Genomic DNA, 25,449 nt, shown 5'->3' with positions numbered 1-25,449 from the left:
TAATAGCGTTGTTTCGCATTGATGAGGCAAATATTACAAGTCGTCGCGCGAGAGACATCAGTCTTCTATCAAAGATTTTCAGATGTTCCCGAGAAGAATACACGTGCGCATTCAATAGAACCTCTAATGATATTCTCCACATTTCTCGTAACGCACCGAGTCGTCAGGTGGAAAAACCTGTGCTCGTTGCGTGTCTGGTAGAAAGAAAAAAGAAATAAATAAAAAAATAAAAACACAACGGCACGAAGATGGGAAAGCTGGTACGGGCGACGGCAATTGGGGTTTTGCTCCGGTTTCTTATGCAAACGACTAGTCCTTTCTTTCGTCCTGCGCGTCGGTTAATTGCATCGGCGCGTTTAATTGTCCATCCCGTAGAATGCAGCGGCCGTAAAACGTACGATTAAGCGCGCGGATATTCGTTTCGCCGAGACGCGCCTCGTAAATTCACGAGATCGCTCGTAAGGCAACGCGACCCTGCGAGAAATCCCATTGTCCCCATAAACGTAAACACGGAACGATCTTTTTTCCGATTTTACGTGGCAGTCGACTCGATCGATTTACACGGTTCACGAATTCGGCATTAAATAATTATCATGCTCGTTCGTTCGCTCGTCTGTCCGCCCATTCATTCGTCCGTTCGTTCGTTTATTCGTTCGATCGTTCGCCCGTTCGTTCGTACATTCGTTTCAAACATACTCTCCCCCCGAGCGATTAACTTCGTCTGCAATATCAATCTCCATTTACCTTCTGTCACTCCCTGATGATATTATTTCAGCAAATAATTTGGGAAGACCGACTCTTTTTATATATTCGGAACAATCTTTCTCCTCTTATTGTCACTGTTACGAAGCGCTTTTCAAAATAACTCATCCCGTTATAAACAGATCGCGTGTCCCGCCGCCCGCAGAGAGATTATAAAAGCGAATAGCGCATTTCTCACGTCACGCTCTCCTTCGCTGATTTGACGATCGATCGTTTTATCGGCCGGTTATTATTATCATCACGGATGCTGCCTTCGTCAGAGATCGAATTGTCTCTCAGCCATTAATCCTCAGCGCGATCCGTTACACTTTCTCGGTTTCCTGGAAATTCGCGTCTTCGCGAAGTGAGATATCCTCTACGAAATAAACATCGTCGTAGTAAACGTTTTTCCTCCTCAATGGAGATATGCGCTATGTACTATACAGTGGCATGTTTTAACTTGAAATTTGCGGTACTCGCCGAGAGAGGTGTTAAGACAGTCTGCCGGACGGCAAGAAAGCAACGTACTATTTTCGTCGAGCACAATTAGCGGTCGCGATTAAATTGCCGCGCGCGCATTGTTTCGCCTCGAAATAGCGCGCATTTCGCGAATTCGCGCAATTAAAACAGACGCTTTAGTAAACAAATAGCGACGAGCCGTGCTATTGCTTGTGTGTTTGGAGATACACACAACGGTGTAATGCGCGTCAACGCGAGCGCATGCGAGCCAATTATCATGCAAATATTAATAACGCAAACATTAACGTCGACTCGACTGACGTTTTGTCCCACTTTTCCTGTCTGTCTGTCTCTCTCCCCCTCTCTCTCTCTCTCTCTCCCCCTCTCTACTTTACTTTTTTTACCCTTTCACGAAAAATAAGCGCGGTTTATCGATCTTCCGACGCTCTAATAATTTCCATTTTATCTGTTGATTCTTAAAGAGAAACAGCGCATAATTGCATTTGTTTGTTTAGCTTGCTCTATATATATATTTGAACTGCCGTGTAACTTGAATTAACGATAAGTTTACATCAAGGTATGTGTGTGTGTGTGTGTGTGTGTATATAGTCGTGTTAATATAGTTATACGGTAAGAGCAACGTGCGATTAACCTCCTGCTTATATATGCGTATATAATCAAGTATAATACTGAGTAATTCTACTTAATTAATTAATGAATCCGCTAATTAACTCCACCGCTTATCACGATCGCGCTATTAGCACCAAGTCGTAGATTTTCTTCCTCTCTGGAATTCAGCGGCGAGTAAACGTAAGGGAAGGAAAAAGAGATGACCTTTCAAGGATCAACCGGCCGAGAAGAATCAATTTCTCGACGGAACGAAGCTTTTCCCCGGATTGACTTTCATCAGTTTCTCAGAGGGTCCTTGTCGGTTCCGAAAGGATCGACGAATTTGAAATTCGACGTCGCTAATAGACACACGTTCGTGCGAATTCACGTTCGCGTTTCTCTCAAAGTCTGTCGATCTGCCCGCGAACGGGAATTTTATTAGATCATCACATGCGACATTGAAGAAGGAAGAAAAATGGATATCAAGATATTATATCTTAATAGTCGCTCCGTTTGTCTCTCCCGACCCTCCTCCACGATATATACTATTCGCCTTCGGAAATTTCGAAAATGAAATGAAATTCCACGAGAATGTTAAATCTCTCGCGCTGACATAAAGTTCCGCGGTTCGATCGAAATGAACTACTAACTTTCGGTCTCGTTTAGCCAGACCTTGAGACGATCGTGATCCGCCTAGATGCTCGAGAAGGATAACTCGTACCCTTGACACGTCACGACGACAATGATAAAGTGATGATAACGGGACGAGAGACGAGAGAGATAGAAGATACGTCGCCGTTGTAATAGCAGCGGGTACAAACGCTGGAAAATAAGGAGCGTGATAACACGCACAGCGACATATAGTTCCGCACAACGGAGCTTATCAGAAGCCGGTGCAATGAAGAGTCCAATGCTTTGCAGCGACTTTAGAATTATAACATCGACAGAATTTAAAAACAGTTGTGTTAAAACAAATATGGAAAAATATAATATTTACTTATTATCTCACCGCCTCGGTCGAATGATTTTTATGATTTCGATCGTTTTTAAAAAGAACTTAAATTTTTTGCGAGTTATTTCGCTTGCACAAGTGGCATTCTTCGGACTTCTCAACTGCCAAGTGTACAAGGACATGTATGTGTAAATACTTATCATCGAGCCTTCGGTCGACTCATTAGCCAAAAGTTAATTAAGGCTATTTAAATTTGCTATCTTGTGTGTGTGTTTTTCTTTCTCGAATGGCCGTCAATCAATCGCCTTATCAGTCGCTCCCGCGCTCAGGCAACGAATTTAACCCGCCGCTCTTTTCTTGTGAGCGCATCGATGGCTCGAAACGGTTCGACCGCGGAAAACTGCAACTTTCTTATATAAGAAAAAGGAAACGACAAGGGAAAAAATAAGAAGCAACAGGAAGAAAATTCCAGAGTTTGAGCTTCCCGATTAAAAAATACCTCGATAAATTGTTTTACTCGAGTGCTCTCGACGCAACTTCCTCTTGAATTCTCTATTAAATCCTCTCCTCCCCGCGAAAAATGTAAGATCTCTCCTTTCAAAATTCCCGCGAAAGTGCTGAAATCCCTATTTCCGGTTCGATATTTAATTGGTGCTATCGCGCGACACCGCATGTCGAGTACCTGATGATAAAAAAAAAGAAACAAATATAATTGCAACGAATTGACACGAATCACAGTGCGACAAAGGATCGTCAGGTCCTTAGAGTGGGAAGGGGAGAGACAAACAAATGCTTATCGTTTATTTCTCTCTCTCTCTCTCCCTCTCTCTCTCTCTCTCCCCCCTTCCTCTCTTGGTGAGCTCACGATCGTTTATGAATTATTTATCGATCGTTTGAAACGTGTTGCAATGTCTTTGTCTGAATTGCTCGAGTAAATTTGCGTGCTAAAGGAGAGCGCAAATTGCAGGAAAACTTAATTGGGTGACTTGGCGAGAGTCTAGTAAAATATAGCCCGGTAAAGCGTGGCATTGCTTAAACCTCGGCCAAAGTCTTTGCGTGCAACAGCGAAACAAAAGATTCCGAACGAGACGATGAAATCGCATCTGCACTGTTCACCGAAATAAAGCAGAAGGCCGAGTGGAAAACGCGAATTTTACGCTCACTGTAGCATCGACAAGCGTTATAAGGCGCTTTTCCGCGCGCTCGCGCTCGCACTACTATCGTTGTTCTCGGCCGCTTTTCTTTCCTCTATACATATTATTCCGCTTCGATTCGCGAAAGGTCGTTCCTCCTTCTCGTTCTCCCGCGAAAAGTCGAAAAGTCGCAAACAAGGTGACGCGGCGCTTCGCGAACGAACACGAGATAATCCAGTCGCGCCTTTTCAGTTTTGAGAAAACGCAGCACCGAGTACTCAAAGAGTTTATATTATACAGAATATAAAAAGCAACGCAAAATTGATGTGAAAAATACGTTATAAGGATAGGTTGATGAGTTTTATCCGTACAAATACGTAATAAGGTGAGAGATGAAGAAATCGCGAACCGAGTCGAAGATCGCTGCAACGTACAGTATATATCGGCTCTCGCTAGAGAATTTAGCTCCACGGTGATTTCTTTCGCTTTTGCACTCTTAGAAAAGAGGTAAAGACGATGAGATATATTTTTGCTCCCCCCCTGAAGATTGGGTAAATTTTAGACAGCACGGCACCGGCGCGGCGCAGAGATAAAGTCTCCGAAACAACAGAGGCAATAATAACGGCAACACGAGAGAGACGAGAGTGTTTCTTCGAGGAGTCGTTCCTGGCGAACTCGTATCTTGACGATAGCGCTCCGTCCGCGTCATCTGCTCGCGCGAGCGAGAAATTGCGAGACGAGGGTAAACTTCTCGCTCCTCGCGCGGAAAAGTTTGTCACGGCCAACTGCGAGCGCGGAACCGAGAAATGATCACGAAACCAAGAAATGATCACGGAAGCAAGAAATGATCGCGCAACCGACAGAATCCACGAACGCTTACGCTTCTCGTCCCCAAGTCGGTCCCCAAGGATCCCAAGGGTCGTACGCAGCGTAATTAATTGTCGAACCGGAGTTGTTCGCGTTGTGGAAACGTCGCAGAGCGTAATTTTAAATAACGGAGATTGTTTTGAAACGATTTCAGGAATATATATACATTTAGGAGAGAGATATACATTTAGATTTTTTTCTTCTTTTCTTTTCGAGTGTACGCTTCGGGAATAAATTCTTCGATTGCGAAACGAATCGCGAAACAAATATGAAAGAAAAATAAATTTCCGAAAGAAAAATAGAATGTCTCTTGAAAAAATCGCACGCGCGTGCGTCGTACGTACACTCGGGTCCTCTTCCCTCTCTTTTCCTCGTTCTCATGCCCGAGTCCGAGTAAATGCGCGTGTGGATCGCTACAGTGGATCTCGCAGTTCCGCGCCTGTTCGTCTTAATATCCGTGTCGTCGTGGGTGGACGAGATAAAGCTTAATCAAGAAGGAGGCGCGCGCGACGGCCTTATCCGTCGCAAAGCGAGACACATTGCGGTCGCTCGCTCGACACCGACGATACGTGCGTCGCATAATGCCAATCATGCGAATATCGCACCACCGACCGCCGCCTCTGTCGAGTGATGATACTCGTAAATTCGCCCGACAACTTTGTTCATCCATGGACCTCTCGTTGATGATGATGGCCGTAGTGGTCAGGTGCTGGCACTCGCAAGAATCTCGCAGGTATCGCGCAGGAACAAAAAAACTCAAATTAACAAGATCGATTCGCGAACCGCACGCAAATGAGGAGAGCTTTCTTCCATTTTCGCTTAGAACAAAGCTGTAGTCTAGTAGTCTAATTCTTAATATTCGAGTACCCCTCAAAGAATCCAAGAGCTTCGATGCTTTGTTACGTTGTTAACAAATAAAAAAACCGAAGAAAAGAAAACATGGAGAAACGCGTTACGCGAAAACGTACGGACGATGAATTAAATAAGCGCGACCTTGGGTCGCTTCACTCGCTATAATGCGAGTAATTAGCTAGCGACTATAATCACCGTCTGTTCAAACAACGAGCGTTGAATCCGAAGCTAAAACGGCTGAAAATATATCACAAGTACCAGCAAGAAGTGCTGTCCCTAATTAACAAGCCACCCGTGAGCAAGCGCGAAGAAAAAGTGATGAGAAAAGAAGAAAGGAAGAAAGAGAGAAAGAAAGAAAAGAAAGAAGAAAGAAAGAAAGAAACGAGGAGAGGAGATACGCTATCAGGTGCCATTGTATTCTTTTGTATGCACAGGTGCGCGTTCGGTGTACGCATACATTACATGCGAAAATGTTTAGCGAGCCTCAGTCAAAGATGGAGCCCCTATTAAGGAGTCGCAGGTATCGTCAGTATCAGACAGATATGGAGTGAAAATATTGGATTGAGTCATAAATAAGTCGCGACGCAGATACGGCAAATATTAATTTGTTTTCTTTTTCTTCCGAGCACTCGCACGCAGGAGAGGTCGAGAATCCGCTGCCTACTGAAATGGAAATCGCAAGTCGTTATTTGCCAATGGTGAATTTATAATGTTAAATGCGTAGGATTAAACTCTCTGTATTGTAAAACATTTTACATGCGAAAATAAATAAAACAAGCGGGAAGGAAAAACGGTTTGCGAACGCAAATTTCTCAATTACGAAACGCACCGTGCGAATAAACACTGGTACAAAAATATTCCCGATCGATTCGAAAAAGTACGACCGACCGCGACTGTAATTTTTTTTTATTTCTCTTCTTTTTTTGCGCGCGCGCAAAGGTACACTCCGGACACAAGCATCAGGAATATTTAAGTAACGAAATCAAAAGTGAAAGCCTAACTGCAAAACGAACCACGTATGAGCGCGGGACGAGAGCAATTTGGAAAAATACAACTGACTGCGGCTACATTTTTGCGTGCACACACGTAGATGCGTGTGCTCACACATGCCCGAGCATTTATTGTAGCTCACGGCAAATAAACGCATATTGCTACTCCTACATCATAAATATTATTTTTCCTTTCTACGCACGCTCATTCTACGCGCGTGATAATAATTGTTGAGGCGCTCAATAGCATCCGGAATCTGAAATCTTTCTTGAATTTAATCTTCTATCAGGAAGGGGGATAATTACATTCTTAAACAAATGTCGTAACGTGATGGTTGACACAGAAATAAAATAATCGACATATAGTGCAAAGATTGTATCAATAACAAATCATTTCTAATACAGTAGAAGCATGTTAATGAATAATATAGTAATGTCAAGGAACTCGTAACTGTAGAACTGTAGAAATTAAATAAATACGTATGTCGCGTTAGAGGCACGAGTCGTTGGACATACGATATATCATTACGAAATTGTAATTATTATACTTTGCAAATTTTTTATCAATAGGGTATCACGTTGTAAGAACGTTGGAAGAAAATGCATTCTCTCTCTTTCTCTCTTTCCCTCACCCTAGGGAATCAGGATTCCGGCCAGCTGGAACTATTCTAGATCGCCGGTTCTATTTTCATAGAAGCTCGTGCTTTACACACACCCCACTCTCTTTCTCTCTCACTACGAATCTCGATGGCCGTGAAAAACTCGAAACGTCTTTTCGTGTCCCCGTGTTCGTCCGAATTCTCTCTCGAGAGACAAAAACGTGTTCTCCGCTTCGTTCGTAACGTCGAATATCGTGTGTACTTTTTTCTTTATGCCTGCATAAATCAATACCCCTAGTCATCTCGCGCGTGTAAATATTAAAAAGTAAGACCTACGTATGTACGTGTAAAAGTGTATGCTTCACGAAATGTCTCGTATCCGACATATATTTTATTCTCCGATACATTTTCGACATAAGGCACAAATAATAAGAGCGAGATTTAAATATAAAATACGATTCAAGAACGAGATGCGCGACTGATCGCTAATCGCAAAGAGCATTGCTCTCTTCGCGTCAGTATCGCGAACGTTACTGGGAGTATCGTTGAATTTAATGAATTATAATTCCACCCGATGAGTCTGATTAATTGCTCCTCGCTCGTGCGTACTCGTTCCCGAAGCGCGTTTTCCTTTCACGGACGACTCTTCGTTTTCCGCGCAAGAGCTCCGGCTCCATCGCGTCCGCGTTTCATTAATCCACGGAATTATGCAATCCACAAGTCGCAAAGCGATAAACGACCGACGCGTATTATTAGATTCCGCCCCCTGGGCCTCCCCCGAGCTCCGTGAGCAACGGAGAAATGGCATTTTAAACGTGGGCCGATTTTCTCTCGAAACTTTGTCCGATTGATTCCAATCGTGAAAACCGCCAAGAAATTCTCTTCAATTAACGTTACGAACTTAACTGCTTGACATACACTTAATTAACCTGTTCTCTTTTCGCTATTTGACCAGTTTCTATTTTTCATACGCAACAACTCTCCATTAGTAAGTCCGTCTCTTCCTCTCCCCCTTCTCTCTCCCCCCTCCCCCCCCTCTCTCTCTCTCTCTCTCTCTCTCTCTCTCTGTCTACCTCTTTCTACCTCTTTATCCCCTAAAATTTTCAAAGTTCCATAACTCTGCATCAACACCGTTAAAAACACATTAAATTTAAACATACTTTATATTAAATATGTCAACGTGCGCGATCGTGTGCGTTATTATAATATAAAACCATTGAGTCATTTATCGTATAAAATTGAATCAGATGATCACAATAACTACAATATTATGATAATGCGATGCACACAATTATAACATTACAAGTATGACGGCAATTGTGTGTCATAATATTCGTTATGACACACGTTATGACACGCAAAAGGTAAGTTCCATAAATTGAACGGTGTCTATATTAAAATGGAAAACACTGTCTCATTTCGAAACACAAATACTTGTTTCGACAGCCGCTTTGTGGTGACATGATGAACCGCATAATAACGTCAATTTACTTGACGATGACGATGATGACAACAACGAGCGATGATAAAAAAAAATACCGAACACTCGTTCCAATGTTTACTCCACGGAAATAATAGAACGAGAGATGCAGTTAATTATAAAATTTTGCCCTGTCAAATTGTCCGACGTAATTTAATCAGTTTCCTCCCCATCGCGGACTATTTACAGGAAAGTTAGTGCGACCTTCTTCGAAAGATCGTATCATAGAAATATTCCGTATAGCTTTGTTGTTATAATTGCTACGTTTAAACACAATTTTAATATAATATATATATATATATATATATATATATCTTTTTATATAAGTATCTCAGGATTCTTCATTCAAATAGAAGTGTGGCGCCAATGCCAATTTTATATGATTATCATTATTAAAATTCTGAATTTAAATAATTTTCAAGAAATTATTTCGAGCGGAATATTATTCTTGGCCGGGGTGAGATCTAAAATATACAAAGTGTTCAAAGAGAAGAGTGCCAACAGAGGGAAAGGGAAGGTCTAATTACTCTCGTAGAAACTATAACCGCGGCTAGAGAGGGGCGGGGAGAGGGAAGAGAGGGTGCTTAAAAAGGCTTTCGTAATTAAAATATGAATAAACATGCGTTACTTGGCGCTTAAGACGACTTTTCCATGAATTATTTATCGCACCGTATTGTTTTCTTCTTCCGCGAATTAGCGATGCAACCTGCATTTTGCGCGCGAATATGTAAAATTATTATTCGTGTTTGAAGTATGCATCATCGTTGACTTTATGACCGGAAAAATAAACCTCCCTGCTTCGAAATTTCGAATGTTATTATTGCTCTTGCGCTCATAGCCCGGAGTTCGTAAAAACAAATCGACTGGATCACCCTTTCCCGGAGAAGTATATGCTACCGAGATTTAATTTCCGATTAGATTTCCGCGGTAATTATTCCGCGGAGCACCGTACCGTAGCAATGTAGCCAAATGAAAATTTAGCATCTTGTACACAATTCTCCAACAAAGTTTCCGCTCTGGGAAGAGATGCCGATAGCCGCTGAATCAAGTGTGTCGAAACCAAGCGGAATGATCAATTTTTTCCACGAGGTGCCACTGAACGTTACAAACTTACTTCTCCTGATAACGCTGATCGTGCCAAGTCTGACTTGCCGCGATAGGCGCGCGTGTGCGCCTCCGACGAGAAACAACGAGAACAGCACACACAAATCTCACACTCGCGCGATCATCCTCCGGGCTCACCTGAAATTCTCGATGACGACAAGCGGCGTCGCGACGCCGCGAACAATCGCGAGACGCGCGGGCGTAATGTCGTACGGTCGTCGATTCGATTTGAATCGCAGCGAGACGAAACGCACGACCCGGTTTGCCGAGCGCGTCACGCGATCACGCAACATACAACGATGTCGCGAGAAGCGGAAGGCGAGCGGACGAGAACCTCCGAGGGGAGAGCACCACGTGGTCGTGCGGTTCTCGAGATAGACACCCACGTACGACAGTATCCTACTTGCGCGGCGACAGCTCGCTCCGTACTGGCGCGTGGAAATGCCGCGCGCGCGTTCTCGCCGCTCTCTTCACCCGCGCTCCGGCACGCCGTCACTCCCACCGTCACCCTCCCGTCTCTCGGTACCTCACCCGTACCTCACCATGAGCTGTACCTTACAGGTCCCTCAACCAGGGTGATCATCCCGCGAGGGTGAAAACCTTGCAATAGTTTAATTGTTAATGTACGTAATTTATTGAGTATTTCTGTCTCGAGTACGGTTTGTGATAATTAGCAGAGGCGCGGACGAGTTGACGGTCGAGTTGTGCACGAACGATGTGCAACGAACAAGCGAAATTTCATCGCCAATCCATTTTGCATTCTGCCGCCTCTCAGTTTTCAAAAACACTTTGCGTCTCTCACCGTGCGACTCTTTCCAATAAACAATGAACATTAATTGGAAACGATTTTCAACGCTCTAAACATGTTTATTCGAATACAAAAAGAACGAAGAAGAGAACTCGAAGGGAGACCGTTTTCCCAATTACGTTTCACGGCTGAACTTTACCGTTCCGTGAAATCCAGCCGGAGGAATGTTCATAGCTCGTAAAAAAAAAGGTATTACGCAGCACATTTGCCGGCGAGTCGAATTTCCAATCACTTTACCGTTTCGGAAACGCATTCGACAATGACAAATTACCGCGTTCGCTGCGCGAACTCCACGTTATTTCAAATCCCACTTTTGTACATCGTGATGTGCTACGAAATAATATTCCGTTCTACAGGATATTTGTTTTAATAATAACAGTTGTTTCCCATAATATTTGTAATATTCTCAAATTGTAGCTAGGCGTGTAATAAAAGTTGGAAATTGAAAAAAGAGATCGAAAATTAATTACATTTTTACTTGCGTTGTGGAAAATTGTTACGTTTTCTATAACAGGAAGAAAATGAAAGAACAATTTTCTATTTAAGAAAAGAAGAACAATCTCGCGCAACATTACGTGGAAATAACACTTCTAGCAATTCCAGTTACTTTTTTCCAGCAACACTTTTTTTCTACGTTTCTCGCAACACGATGCCGAAACACACTTCATTAGCGTTTCTCTCGCGAATATAACCTAAGGGAGTCAAGGCTACACGGGGCACGAAGGTATCAGTATCACGTGAAAATTTACGGCAAAGCGAGATATTATTATCGCAAAACGTGGAAATTGGTCCACGAGGAAAAAAATGATAAAATCGTATCTGTTTTCGCGTAAATTTACGCGCTGACATTTGCGGTTCTTTTTTCCTCCCCGTATCTCTCTTTCTCTCTCTCTCTCTCTCTCTCTCTCGCTCGCTCGCTCGCTCGCTCGCTCTCTGTCTCTCCCTCTCGCCCCCGCTTCGTTTCTCACAAATCTGACACAACCTTTTTCCACAAATATTTATTACCTGCAACTCGATCATTTCTATTTTCCATGTTTACAGGATCTATTTGCAGTGTCTATTTTCTAACTATCGAACGTTACGCTTTGCATGTTTTATCGCGGATGACGTTGCATCGATAAAGAGTTTGCCTTGGGCGCGAGAAATTTTTAAGATGAAACAGTTCATGGAGGTAGTTCTATAGTCGCAGCACTGCGATGTAAAGGTTCGTGAAAAATTAAACGACTAAAGTATTAGGTTAATCAGAAAGTTCATTCTATTTTCTTTAAAAGAATATTTTTTTTTTAGATTCAATTTGAGGCTTTAAGTAGAAGAAGTCTTCGCCTCTGTGAAAAATATTAAAAACTACATTTTACTATGAAAAGAAAAATAGAAGAAAAAGAGCGAGTTTCAAACTTCTTTAGGTATACTGAGTGAACTGTAATTACAGTCGAACTTGATAATTCGTTTTGAGGCCAGTATAGTGTGATGTTTGTATTTTAAGTCTGTTTCATCCTCTTTCAGTTTTCTGCGGACACTCATGTTTCCGTAACCGTGAAAAATTTATTAGTATTGACGTATGCTATATTGAAAAAATGATGAAATCGCGAAACGAAGAGAAATTTCTTTTTCAAAAATAAATAGAAAATATATTCAATATATATTCTCTCACACATATGAACTTGTGTTTTCTTTCACCTCTCTCATAAGTTTATTTAATAGAATGAGATATTTGTAAAAATACACATGTAAAAACAACATATGTAGAAAACGAAGAAAATTTTTCCAATACAGTCATTGGATAAATTAATTTCTTTATCGAATGATAAGTAATCACTTTTAGCATGGTGTTTAAGGTGGTTTTTAGAGAAACGAGTCGCTCATACCGTTGAAAAATTCGATGGATGCGACGCGACGAGACAATGGTCGCGAAAAAGTCGATTCACTGAGCAAACAGCCGAATGACCGAATTTTCGCCGCGATTTCCGGCGTATTTGCGCGGACTTATACACATACCAAGTACGTGATCGAGATTCCGCATTTTCCCCACGGTACATCCGAAATGCACGAAAAATTTCAAAGGTATGGAAATAAGTCTATGCATGAAATACGCTAGAGAGAGGTGAAAAAATTGTATTTATATGATAGTAATAGTTAACAAAATATAAATAAAGTGAAAGAAAATATATATGTATATGTGTGTGTACGTACGTGTGTATACATACGCGTAATTTTGAAAAAGAATGTCTGTTACGATTATATTTATATTTACCACAGGTTGCACTTACATTTATTTATAAAAATGCGCATATTATTTAAAAAAAAATTTTATTCGTTCGTTCGTTTACGGATATTCGGCAAATATTTTCATAATTTCTCGCGATATTTCGAAGAACGCGCAATGAAGAAATAAAGAAATTCACAAAATGAATTTACACAAATTGCACTGCGGAAAGAAAAAGAAAAATTAAATAATGAAACGAAGCACTTAGATGCATGTTCTGTTTGAACAGGTTCGCGAATTATTCTCGTACTTTTATTCTATTTGAAAAAATCTGTTTTTCGAGAAGCTTGCTCCGAAATATTGTTTTTCACGTCTCGCGGCGATTTATTAATTAAATATAAGCCAGCATGGCGCAAAATATTATGTAAATTCTTGTTCGAAACACATGTAGAACTTCCCAGTGGAATCTCGTTTCTCTTTGCCAACAAGGCAGATTATTTTGGAAATAAAGTGTGAACATCGAATATATAGCGTGTATCTATTATTGTGTAATATGTATTAATGTGAATTATATATTAATACATTATCTTTTATATGTGTATGTACGCGTAAAGGTAATATGTACGTGTATGTTTGTGTGTAATATATGTACATTGAGCAACATTTATGAGAGAGATGTTTCTGATAAATTTGAAGTCAGAAATAACAGATCGAATTAGAGGCGACTTTTCCTCAAAGAAAATGCTGAGATATCTCATTATATTTCTCAACCTTACAATATTTTTATGATCAAACTTCGAGTTTTAATTCTATGGAGGCATATTTAAATCAATGAGGGGATTTTCAATCTGTTTACATACTTGAAACTTGCAGCTCAAAGAGCCCCACATTTTCAATCGCTAATTAATTTCAGACTGTCGATGCTTGGACACTTTCAAGGTCAAGGAAAAAATGTAGCACTACGTTGATCGTTGAATTATCCTTTATTCGAGGATAGCGACATTCATCACGAGCAAATAACAGAGATATCCCCGCATCATTTAAACAGAACAACAACTCGAGGTCAAGAGGAAAAACTGACGTTCTCTCGGATGTAGATCGGCATATAGATCATCAGAAGAAACCACTTCGAAAAAGTAGGACGAAAGGGCTCGGGTTTGGGCTCGATCCCTCAAAAGCGTACAATCTTCGGATAAAAATCGCGAGCGGCCGTAAAAACGGCATTAAATTCAAATTGCTCGTATCCACGGCGGCGAAAGTTTAAGAGATGCCCTCGTCGTCGTCGTCATCAAAAATAAAAGACGGAAGAGAGAAGGAAAGAAAGAATAGAGAAGCGTCGTAAAGGCACCGCGACGCAATGTGTATATTACATCGATGTACAGAGTGCTTCAGCTAGAGAAAGCTGATGATTCTGCGTGAAAAGATAAACCCGGATCGTAGAATAAAATTTTTTTTTCGTACGAGGCTTTGTCTTCATTTTACTCCGAATAATTCACTTGTTGCAAAAACTAATGAGAAAAAATGATATATTACTATATAGTGTATTCGATAATACCGTATATAAAAGAGAGTATCTCTTGGAACTCTCGGTCGGAATATTAAAATACGATTTAACGTCGACTTTGAGATACGCCGATATAAACGAGCTTATTCATACGTGTATCGACACTAACTTTGTCGATGAATTTTTCTTCAATTTGGATAATTGCGATACAAGGAACGAATCGGTTATGCTTGCGAAAGAAATATTATTTCCATTATAAAACGTTTCCTTTCCTTTCTTTTCTGCTCCTTTCTAGGAAATTGAATGTTTCTAATATAGTAGCAATACATTACTATGTTTCTCGCATCTGTGATAATAAATATCATAACTAGTATGATTCATGGTAATTAGAGTCGCATGCGGTAACCGATAAAATTTTTTTGTAAATAAATATTTATTTTAATCGACGGACAAGAACTAAAATATAATTGGAGATAATTGGAGAGCATTGATTTTACCGACTATTCTTTCCAGTGATATTATCGCCAGTATCCGACATTAACCTCATTTGAAAGCAACCGAGATATTTTATTATATATACCAGAAAGGAATTTCTTATGCTTATTTAAGATTTACAAGATGAAAATATGAACAAATGCCTTCCAAACTTTACACATTAGTTTTACTTGAATTTATACCCAGACTACGTATTTTTTTCTCAACGTTCCAAGCAAATCGATCGTTTCATGTACGTACAATATGTATAACCTATCTGATATTCGTGAAAAAGATAATACATGCAACTCGGCGAGCAAGTCGCTTAACGCAGCCTCTATTTTATCGGTACTTACCGACTTATCCTGCGGCAGATCGAGAGCATAAAGTAGAAAGAGACCGTGGAAATTCCAAAAGTTGTCGTAGCAACTGCGAGCTTGCGAGCGATATCTTGTCCGACGCTCCTCACGATGTTTCGCAGACAATTCTCCTTCGACGAGACGAAAGCGCGAAGAGCACCTGTTTGAAGTTCGAACCGCCATTACGTGACGAATGTACGACTCGTTTTACTCGGCACTCCGAACGACCGAGGTTACGCGAGGTGTTGTTCGCTTCCGATAGCTGCCGACGATCGACGCACGAAATTCATTTCCCGCACTCGACACGGTTGCTCGCGCGCAAAATTTGCTTCTGACGAACCGAAATCGCGAAAGGCACGGCACGACTCTCAAACTTCGAACCGACGCGCCGCCGCCGCCATTCTTTTCAGAACTGGCCACCTCACGACGGGTTGCAATATTCAAAGTATGGAATGCGCGCGACTTCATTCGATACTGTGGCGCCGGCGAGATACTAATAAAGACCGTTGGGATCTTATGGGATTCAGCGAAAATCGAAAAATCTTTCGATTTTCGCTAAAATGACCTCGTAATTATAATCGCGAAAATTTAGCGGTTATATCGGTGTGCGAGCACAGGCGCGTTGCGGCGAGATGTAAGAGCGGCGAGGGGAAGAACAACGCGACACTGCATCGTGTGTTTACTTAAGCTCGCTGTTTAATGATATTTCGCAATAACACGCGCACAAAGCTCGTTTTAGACATTCCTGAGGACGATCATTTGGCCGTGGTACTCACTCGCACGATGCATCAAAATCGCGGCAGATGCGGAAGAGCTTCTCAAAGATGTTACGCAGCGCCATGATCTTTCCAATCAGCCAAAAGGCTGAACATTGCGGCGATGCGATTCTCGAAGTATCGAACGAGCGTGTCGCGCCAAAGCCTCCCTTTCGCGGTGATTGGTTCGTTTGTCGAAAGTGGCGCTGAACGTTGACGTCACACAGTCATGTCGATTCGGAAGGTAAATTAGTAAGTTAGATCATATTAAATAATAAAGAATGTAATAAAAGATCTTTCAATTAAATAATTATAATGCAGGGGAATATTTAGAAGCGCCTCAAATATATCTGGAATACGATTGGTACAAAAATCTACTTTTCAGTTCGTCGGTGCAACGTTAGATGGCGAGACAATCGCGACAGTATTTCTCAACTGAACCGTTCACGTTATATTTTTACACGATCTACGATCGAGAATTGAATGACGGTTCGGGCGGACAGATCGATTGTGGAACACGAAATGTGAGCAAGTAGGTAAATAAATGAATTGCAAATCTCAACAATACATGGAAAACTCGGGATAGAAATACCAAGCAGTGGATATATAAATGTACGAGACATGCTCTGTGAGATGAAATGTTTCTACATCATGTACGCACATATATGTATATACAGTGCGCTCGCATAACCTTTCACACTCAATTGATATAATCATGGCATATTGCGATAAGATACAAGTAGCGACAACAATTTGGCAAAATTTGAAAAATTTGTGATCTGCGAAGATGATTAAGGAACCCTATTGTATAAGGAACTTGTTTAATACGAGCGATTAATTACATAGTGTAGCTTCGTTGAAGTGCCGAGCTCTACATAACGCTTGTAACAATTTTTCAACGCTTACAACACACACGTAATAACAGGATCCAAGATGGGATCCGAGCAGAGCTCACAGGGTGGCAATCAGAATGCCAATAGTGGGAGAGCAAGGACAGGTCAGCTGAGACGAGGCAAGAGTGTACCAAATCGTGAACGGGTACCTGAAGATACCCCACCAAGATGCACCAGCCCTGGTGCAAGCATCTGTTCCGACTCTGATCTACCATACATCTCCTATACAGTCAACCGACCTATTGGAGATTCTCCAAAGATGACAAATAAGCAATCGTCACAGCTCTATCGTGGCAAGAGTCTTGGTGCAGCAGAGATCTCTAGACGGAAAAACAGTTTGGGTGGCATAAGTCACGGGTAAGTTTGAAGAAAAACATATAAAAATTCAGGCGGACAATGATAGGATCGATCAACAATTATTTCAGTGTCCTTTCTTGAGATTTTTAAATTTTATCGGTATTTCTCTGTTTCTACAGCCATAGACAGAAGAGTATGTTGCAGCAGGATAAAACTCAGCATAATATTGTTGTGGTGAAGGCAGCTCAGGCGGACCCAACAGCTGATAAAGACCCAGACTTGGTACGATTACAGAGTATACCAATGTTCCTACCAATCATGCGCGGCACGCTGAACTTACCGCCGGGTGTGCGCGACCCAGAGGTACTCGAACGTCTCGATCCCGTCGGCCTGTTCAATTTGTGCGCGCGTTATCAACATCACTTGAACACCAATGCGCAAACTGTGGCTGCCGAACAGGCTGCTCTGTGCGCTAGCATGGAGACTGACCTTGCCAAGATGTTGAATCAAGCAGTAGAGCGGCAAAAGAGGTTTGCCAGGTTCGCTGAACAGCTGAACAAGGTGCACGAACTTAGTCGTCAGCTCACAAGGTGTCACTCGCAACTCAACCAGACTCTTGAGAGCCTCGAGACGCTCAACAATCTGCTGCCAGTGGAGGAGAGACTGGAGCCTTTCGTCTGGACCACGGGTTAGGGAAGAAAGAATCGGAGCGCGAGGAACTTCCTTAAATGCATGGAATTTTTCCTTCGTGTTGTGTAAGATTGTTTCTTTTTTATGAAGAGATATTGTTTATATTTCGGATTACGTTAAACCCTTTTACGATTATTATATATTATTACATTTTAGTTCCATTTCTCTATAATCGAAGATTAAGTTTTGTTACATCTATTGTTATATTTATTATTTTTATTTTGTGCATTTTACAAGATTGGTTTTCAGTATAGAGTTTATGACCAAAAGTTAAGAGTTAATGATTGATTCATTTTTATTTATTTTTCTTTCTCTTTACCAAGGAATGTTGGAATCCTTTATCTTAGTCCTTGTAAAGAGAAAAAGAAAACTGCTTAGATATATATATTTTGCTGATCTTAGTTTTGTAATAAAATGTTGATCACAATCACACTATATAAAGGTTAAAAGGAAGGAAAAGAAAAGAAAACAGAAAACGTTGACTATTTCTATTGTTCTAACAAATTTGTAATTTCACGGAAGAAATTTGTATATCTGTGTATTCCTTATGCACAAAATATCGATTTCCGTGGGTTATAACGAGAACATGTATTATATTATCTATTTTTGTGTTAGCCCATGTAATAAAGACGAGATTTATTACGAAAGCTAACATTAAATTGTGTATAGGTGGTAATTATACGAATCGACATGAATTATACAAAGATAATAGAGATAAAACAAAATGAAAATTTGAAGCATAAGAAGCACAACCGAAACGGACAATATCTTCCTCAACGTACCCTAGTTGTTTATGTCGGCCAATCGCTGGGACTTAAACTGCCTGTACGCGGTGATAATTTCGTGTTGCTGTCTCTCCAATTTTCTCCTTTCCGCTATAGGCAATTTCTTCCTCTTCCCACTGCGATCAATTGCTTTAGAAGCAGGAGCGATTTTCTTAGGTACTTCCAATAGCGAATTCAGCAACAAGTTCTTCGGCTTCCTCTCCTCGCCAATGATCGCCTTCGTCTTGAACTTCAATACGGGAGGCGCGTGAGCTACTTCCCCGAAAGCCACCTTGTCCTGAAATCTTTGAAATTCATTGTCGTCATCCTTGCCCCTCCGCGTTTTCTCTCTCTTCAGACGCAACTGCAACTTGCGCTTTTCTTTCTTCGTTAGGACTTTCGCGCCCTCCGTCGTCACCTTCTTCTTGCTTATATTTTTATGCTTGGCACGTAATCCCTCTATATCGTCTTTGTCAACTTTGCACTTTGTCAGACCTTGAATTAGACCAGTTTCTGGATCACGTTCCACCTGTACCCCATACTTCTGCTCAAACGTTGTCTCTTTGAGGAACGCGTGCGTCTCCTTGTTCACCCGATGCCAAAATTGTCGTTTAGATTCTTCTGGTTTCTGCTGAAACACTGGCACAACTTTTTCCGGTCGAGCGTTTGGATGAGGATTCGCCTTGTTGTCTTGCGAACCTACGCAAATCAATGGGTTCTTCTTCTTCTTTCGTTTCTTCTTCAGGTTATCGCTGTGCTTGGCGGCTTCCTTCAGTCGAATCATGTGCTCCAAACTTTTGGGAATCGCCTGCTCGTCTACGTTCTTCGGTGGATCATTCGTGCGCGATTCTAACCTAAAATACCCACTCGGTTCGCTCAAAGTTCATTGCAGATTTTTCAACTTCCTCGCTTGAAACGCATTCGGGAAAAAACAATAGTTAGTCCGTTAGGGATCAATCGATATATAGAAAGTGACCGGTAAATGTCCTTTCGAACGATCCGCGATATCCCAGCGAGAACGGAGCACCCAAACTTTTCTAGATTGAGGTTAAGGACGACAATCGAAGATTGTTCAAACGAGCCAAGCTAATCGACAAAGAGGAGAACGGTACTCAATGCGAGGGCAGTACAGTTCGCTTATTATTTAACGTATGAAGATGCTCTCACTGTTTGTGGCACGTTTATTCCTCGTCGAACGTTCGTTCGATGCCGCATCGTGCGCGCTCGTTTCACTAGACGGTTGTGTTTTCCCGAACGCGGCCGTTTTTCTCTTTTCACTGACGGACAACTCACCCGGCCAGACGTTTGGCACGCTGCTTCTCGGGGTCCTTGACACCCCGGTGTTTCTTCGCCGGTATCTTGCGACCCATAATAACGCAACACGCGTACCACGATCGTCTCACGATTACAGTTTGTTTAACTCGACACGTGACGCGCTGAGTACCCAGCCGACCGCGCGCTCGATGCGCAATCGGATCACGTGACCTGCGCGCAATCAGCTGATTTTGACAGCAACCCAGGGCTTCCTTGTCCATGTGTATGATTTAAACTCCCTTGACAGGATGATGCGAAACTTTTGAACTTTTCATTAGTAAAAAAAGGGGGATCGAATCTGTGATATAAAATAATATACGTGCTTACTTGTTAACGCATTAAAAATAACAAGATCGTACTTATTTAAAATATAGACGTATCAAAGTTGACAAAAGAAATGGGATTTTCTTATCTATATTCACGGATCTCCGAAGAGTTTTTAAACATCAAATTCGGTACGTGAAACTCTATTTGCCTCCATTGTTCTTCTTTGGAAAATATCAATGTCGACTTTATTTAATATTCAACGGCACAGTATTTTTTTGTTGTTGTCGTACACAATATTTTGTAATAAATAACAACGACGAATCGAGCGAATCTCTATTTTCAGATGTGACGATCGAACAACCGTTGATCCGAGACACCCCGTGTGTAAAGACGAGTGGTGGGATATTTGATGGCTCGAATTCGGAGAAGCGACTTCTGCCTCAGTTTGCTCGCATCCGAGCTGGCGCGAGGTTGTGTTGTGTGCTTTCGCTGCAAGTTGCTCCCTTGAAAAGCATCCCTTTCACCTTCAACCCTCTATCTGCCGGTCACCGTGTGTTCTTTTCTTCGCGCTGTGGAAATTACACACACTGGTGTTTCTCGCAAGAAAACATCCCTCAAGAAACGTGCACAGTGAGACAGTGTTAAGTGAGAGAAGTGATTTTCGTGGCTGAATCTATTTTCGAGGCGAATCTCGAGGATTTTCGTGGATGGGTGATCATGACGATGACGAGATATTGGATGCTATTAACGTGGCTGCTGATAATCGGCTGCATCCCAGGTTCGTTTCATTCATCGGTATCGCGTGGAATTAGAACTGACGCTTACTTTGGAAGTATAATTGAAACATGTGACACACTTCTGTTTATTGAAGTTGTGATACAGCGAGAAATCTCGGAGAAGGAACGTTGTACAATTTATCCTACAAGTCATTCGTAATAAAGGAAGAGGAAGCGATTGTACGACCAACAGGAATTTTGTCGAAACTAAATTCACAACCCACGCATCGCTCCATTTTGCGCTCATTTAATTTATGCGGTGCCCCGTGCGTTTCTCCTCGAATCACCCCGTATATTAGAAAATATAACTACGTGCACTATTTCTGTCCACGTGCTTTTACTCGCTTAATATAGCGGTTACGCTGTATCACTTTTACACTGCTATCGTTCCGTTTCCATTGCTTGCGAAGAGAACACTCGTTCGCTCGCATTCTTATCGTTTATTATTTATTTACGTCATAAATAGATTACAGCAAGAAAAATGTATTTTACATTGCTCAAGTGAAGATTCCTCGCGTTGATTTTTAATCATTTGGATTCACATTTAACATTCGACCAATTTCAAGCTCAATTTTAGTTTAGTTAAATTAATTGTCTCTGCACCAGAGAGATGTGTAAAATTATCGTCTATTATTGGGAAATTCAATATAACGTAATTCGAAATAATAATTGGAGTGAATAATAATAATAAAATGAATAGAGTACGAGCACATAAGGGCACGGGAAAGAGTTGCCTTCGGTGAAGGCAATCTCGCTAAAGACATGTGCGAGAAAAAAACGTGACATGCGCGGGTTAATTATGACCTCTTCCAAATTTTATTGTAACGTGCACCACACGTGTTAACCAGATTGGTTTTTGAATATACGTGCACGACCCGGTTTATTTATAGGATCGCAGACGATCCTCTTTAAGGCCATCTGTCGTTGTTCTCCGATATCGGGTCACCGATATTTCTTTCATTAATGTATTATTAAAGATTTTTTTAATATTTTTTTTTTTAATATTTATATTTAAATTTTTAAATATTTATATATTATATAGAAACGCGCGTAGACCTATATGGCACATGTAGTATGTAAAGATCTAAATATTTATTATTTTGAATCTCGATATTAAATTGCCCACAGAAACATTCTATTTTAACGTTAAATTTTAGACAATGAATAATAAATTAATAATAAAAATGTCACGCGAGCTTTATCGCTCGCTTTGAATCGACTTATCCGAACATTTGCGCGAAAACACGCGCGAACTTTGATCCGAGAGGTGAAAATGCATGCAGATCTAAGTATGCGTGTAAATCTCAAGAGAGGGAGAGAGAGAAGACAGGGAGAGAAAGGGTGAGAGAGGGTGCTGCACTTCGTATGCACACACTTCTAAAAGCAAATAACCAAGGAAAAACGCGGGACCGGTGACCCACTTCGGACCTCCTTTGTAGCTCAAAGCCTTCAAAAACGCAGCTTCAAACGCATTTGAGGTTTTTTTATCCTTTCTGCCTTTCTGAAGTATTCGTACAGTGTGTACGGCAAAAATATTTGAGATATACGTACATTACACGCGAGATTTTCACGAAAGAAGTAAACATATTTTTATGGAAATAATTAAATAACAGTGAGATAAATCGTGTTTCTATCACGCGCGATTTAAACAGTAATACTATAATTTACATGTTACATCCTGCATTATGTATGCTCTTTATGCTTAACACATTAATATTTATTACCGGAATTTATATTATACTAAAATTTAAATGTCAAAATTATATAAAATTTAACATGTAACTGTAATATACAAATTTTATTAATTAATTTGACCTTTGACCTAACTGCTTTCTACTTTTTTTTCACAGGGTCACAGCAGCTCATCATCAAGAGTATCAACGTGCCAGCAGCGGTGAAAATCTGTGAGATTGATCATGTGATCCTCGATTGCGATTACGAGTTAGAGAACACGTCGAGGATGGGGTTGGTGGTCAAGTGGTTCTTGGACAGCGATAAGTTGGTGTACCAGTGGATCCACGGACGAGATCCTTTGGCCGCCGAGTCGGTCGAGAAGTACATTGATCTTACTTACAAGGCCAGCGATGATCCTTATACTGAATATCGAGCAATGAAGCTGAACAAACCGGGGGTTGAACTCACTGGTGATTACACATGCGTAATATCAACTTTCGAGGACGAGAAGACGGCAAACGCCTCCATGGTGATTTATGGTAAATGATATGTCGGATAATTTTCCTGATCTCCGAAATTAATATTCTCAGTTAATATTCTGTTTTATATTATTTATCGTCAGTTATGAAACATCTCTCTCTCTCTCTCTCTCTCCTCCTCCCCCCCCCTCTCTCTCTCTCTCTCTCTCTCTGTACACTGTCATACGGTGTCATTTATATTCTTAATTGTTATTCTGTTAAAGATTATCGCAGAATAATTATATTGTAATTTTTATATCGTAATTACGGCCTCTAATGAATTGATATTAATTACAAAATACATGTGAAATACACAATAAATATGCACAATTCTTGCGGTAGCAACGGAGGAAATTTTCAATTTTGGATATACGAAGAAGACTATAAAGGAAGATAAAGATGGTCTGGAAGCGACGTGCATGGCCAAGGGACTTTATCCGCAGCCAACTCTCGATATCTCGGTCAAGTGAGTAAGCCTTTTTATGACACTATTGAAAGATTTCGAGACTTTATCAGTTTCTTGTTTCGTTCTTTTTTGTTTGTCTATTGTACATAACAATAGACTGATTTTATTATTGCAGAAAATTTTTATGGTAAAAATATTTTGCAGACATAACGACTTTTTTCAGATAATAATATTAATAACAGATAATATTCACAGAGATTTCCTAGATAAGCAAGCAACAAAGCCCACAGTGACGGTACGAGAAGATGGACTTTATGATATTCTGTCACGAATAGAATTATTGGACGAGGAGTTACCGGAAGCAACTGTGACCCTCGAGTGCACCCTTGGCATCCCTCGAGCAAACTACAGCGTGTCCCAAATGACCGTCTACAACTCGGGTTAGCATTTGTGCTACTTACGCTCTAACACGTCGCATTGATGCACTAATCCTTAACGGTCCTTAACAAATTCTCAAATTAATTACAGTAAAATAATTCTCTGCGGTCTTTTCCAACGCGACGAAAGTTTGTTAATAGCCGCTTTAAAGAGCTTGTGCTTAACTAATAATACATAATTTACTTTTGCGCTTAAGTAGGAGCGACTATGCTTTATTGACAGGGTGCGAAATGTGGTGTTTGTTATGCAGGAACGGCTACCACCACTTCCGCTACGGCGATTCTGCAGCATAATACGGATATTCAGGCCTTAAACACCTCGAATCCCGATAATAGTGGTGGTAAGATCTAAGAAAATTAAAGGAAAGAGAATTTTTCACTTAACGCATCGCCATCATCAACCACCATTCTCCGCAATCAGACCCCGAGAAATATATTTCAGTCAAAACTCACGTGCTCGTTTCGTGTTCATCTTGTTCGAAAAATAACGTAGAGAAATAAAACTTCATTCATTATTTGCTAATTAACATCGAATTAATTCATTAAACTGTCGCGTTAGTTTTAATGTAGGATTTGGATATTCATCTGGCATGCCTGCTTTGCTTAAAGAATAACGTAATATAAGTTGAAAAATACATAATAAATAAAAATATAACAAAAAAATTACAAAATAGTATAATGCATGAAATTAACATAAAAATAGAAAAGATCATATAATATATATTAACATATATCTTAATTTGGAAGACATGTATATATAAACATATATATATATATATATATATATGTATATATGTATGTATGTATGTATGTGTATATAAATATATGATATATTGATTACTCTTTGTACAACGTTTGTATACTTATATACACACAATAATATATGCTTTCCTTTTCTTTCTTTTGTATTTAATGTATATTTTAATTTGGTTATAGGTAACTTCATGGATCACAAGTCGGTCGATTTTCTCCTGTTGCTGATGCACCTGCTTCTTTTCATCCAGTTTCATTAATAATTAATACGCTTAATAGGTAAGATTGGACGAATAATTGCGCCCAATTGTTGGTGCCTCCACTCGACTTTCGAGAAAAGTCAGTGTTTCTTTTTTTCTTTTCTTTCGATAACAGTTACAGTTTTTCTATTACAGACTTCATAGTTTTCAAAACTTGCAAGATACAAGTAAATATGTCGCATCATGGAATTTATTCGGCCTAGATTAATAATAATATTCTTCATAATGAACAAATCGTACATATATAATAATAATAATATAATAATAAGATAAAAGATAATAAGAAGAAGAAGATGGTAGAATGATGTACATAAATGTATACAGAACATTTTGTTGCATTTTTGGTATTTAAAACGCGACGTAATTTTATATTGGATGTGTTATATGCACAAATCGTGTAAATAATATTTAGATACATTAAAGTGATTGTATTCACATGTATATATACATGTGCATCATCGATTAATGTTGGAATATTAAATTTAGATATTATAACCAAAATGTAATAAAAT

General features: G+C 40.3%; 3 protein-coding genes across 9 annotated transcripts in view; 1 reads left to right on the top strand and 2 right to left on the bottom strand.

Annotated features, from left to right (window-relative positions):
* The window catches only part of LOC105182826 (extracellular serine/threonine protein CG31145), a 54,084-nt gene extending 38,807 nt beyond the window's left edge, over positions 1-15,277 (bottom strand). The window contains exon 1 of one of the 3 annotated variants that reach the window (XM_025304914.1): positions 15,131-15,277. The gene's annotated coding sequence lies outside the window, so the exon portion shown is untranslated. Of the gene's footprint in view, positions 1-9,795; positions 10,218-15,130 lie in introns of those variants that run through there. The other 2 variants (XM_011140535.3, XM_011140539.3) reach the window with 2 other exon arrangements.
* Positions 15,278-16,322: 1,045 nt separating this feature from the next.
* On the top strand, positions 16,323-25,175 carry LOC105182824 (uncharacterized). Of its 5 annotated transcripts, XM_011140533.3 has the most exons (7): positions 20,239-20,301; positions 20,457-20,891; positions 22,740-23,102; positions 23,424-23,547; positions 23,743-23,927; positions 24,176-24,265; positions 24,861-25,173. In XM_011140533.3, exons 2-7 carry the CDS (start codon positions 20,831-20,833, stop codon positions 24,935-24,937), a joined length of 900 nt encoding a protein of 299 aa, XP_011138835.1. In that variant the 5' UTR covers positions 20,239-20,301; positions 20,457-20,830; the 3' UTR covers positions 24,938-25,173. The 5 variants fall into 5 exon arrangements, 2 of the variants coding, with proteins under 2 accessions (XP_011138836.1, XP_011138835.1); XM_011140534.3 differs by lacking the exon at positions 24,176-24,265 and having other exon boundaries at positions 20,236-20,301; positions 24,861-25,175; XR_003113847.1 differs by lacking the exons at positions 20,239-20,301; positions 22,740-23,102; positions 23,424-23,547; ... (1 more) ...; positions 24,176-24,265; positions 24,861-25,173 and adding exons at positions 16,323-16,420; positions 16,814-17,138; positions 17,258-17,833 and having other exon boundaries at positions 20,457-20,828.
* On the bottom strand, positions 18,243-20,006 carry LOC105182822 (coiled-coil domain-containing protein 137). Its single transcript, XM_011140532.3, has 2 exons — positions 19,826-20,006; positions 18,243-19,386 (listed from the first exon to the last, which is right to left on the bottom strand). Exons 1-2 carry the CDS (start codon positions 19,900-19,902, stop codon positions 18,552-18,554), a joined length of 912 nt encoding a protein of 303 aa, XP_011138834.2. The 5' UTR covers positions 19,903-20,006; the 3' UTR covers positions 18,243-18,551.
* Positions 25,176-25,449: the final 274 nt, after the last annotated feature.

This window comes from Harpegnathos saltator, unplaced genomic scaffold (assembly GCF_003227715.2).
Source record: "Harpegnathos saltator strain DR-91 unplaced genomic scaffold, Hsal_v8.6 scaffold657, whole genome shotgun sequence".
NCBI classification, from domain to species: Eukaryota; Metazoa; Arthropoda; class Insecta; order Hymenoptera; family Formicidae; genus Harpegnathos; species Harpegnathos saltator.
Note: the sequence above shows the minus strand (reverse complement) of the source record. Positions and strands in the feature narration are given on the sequence as shown.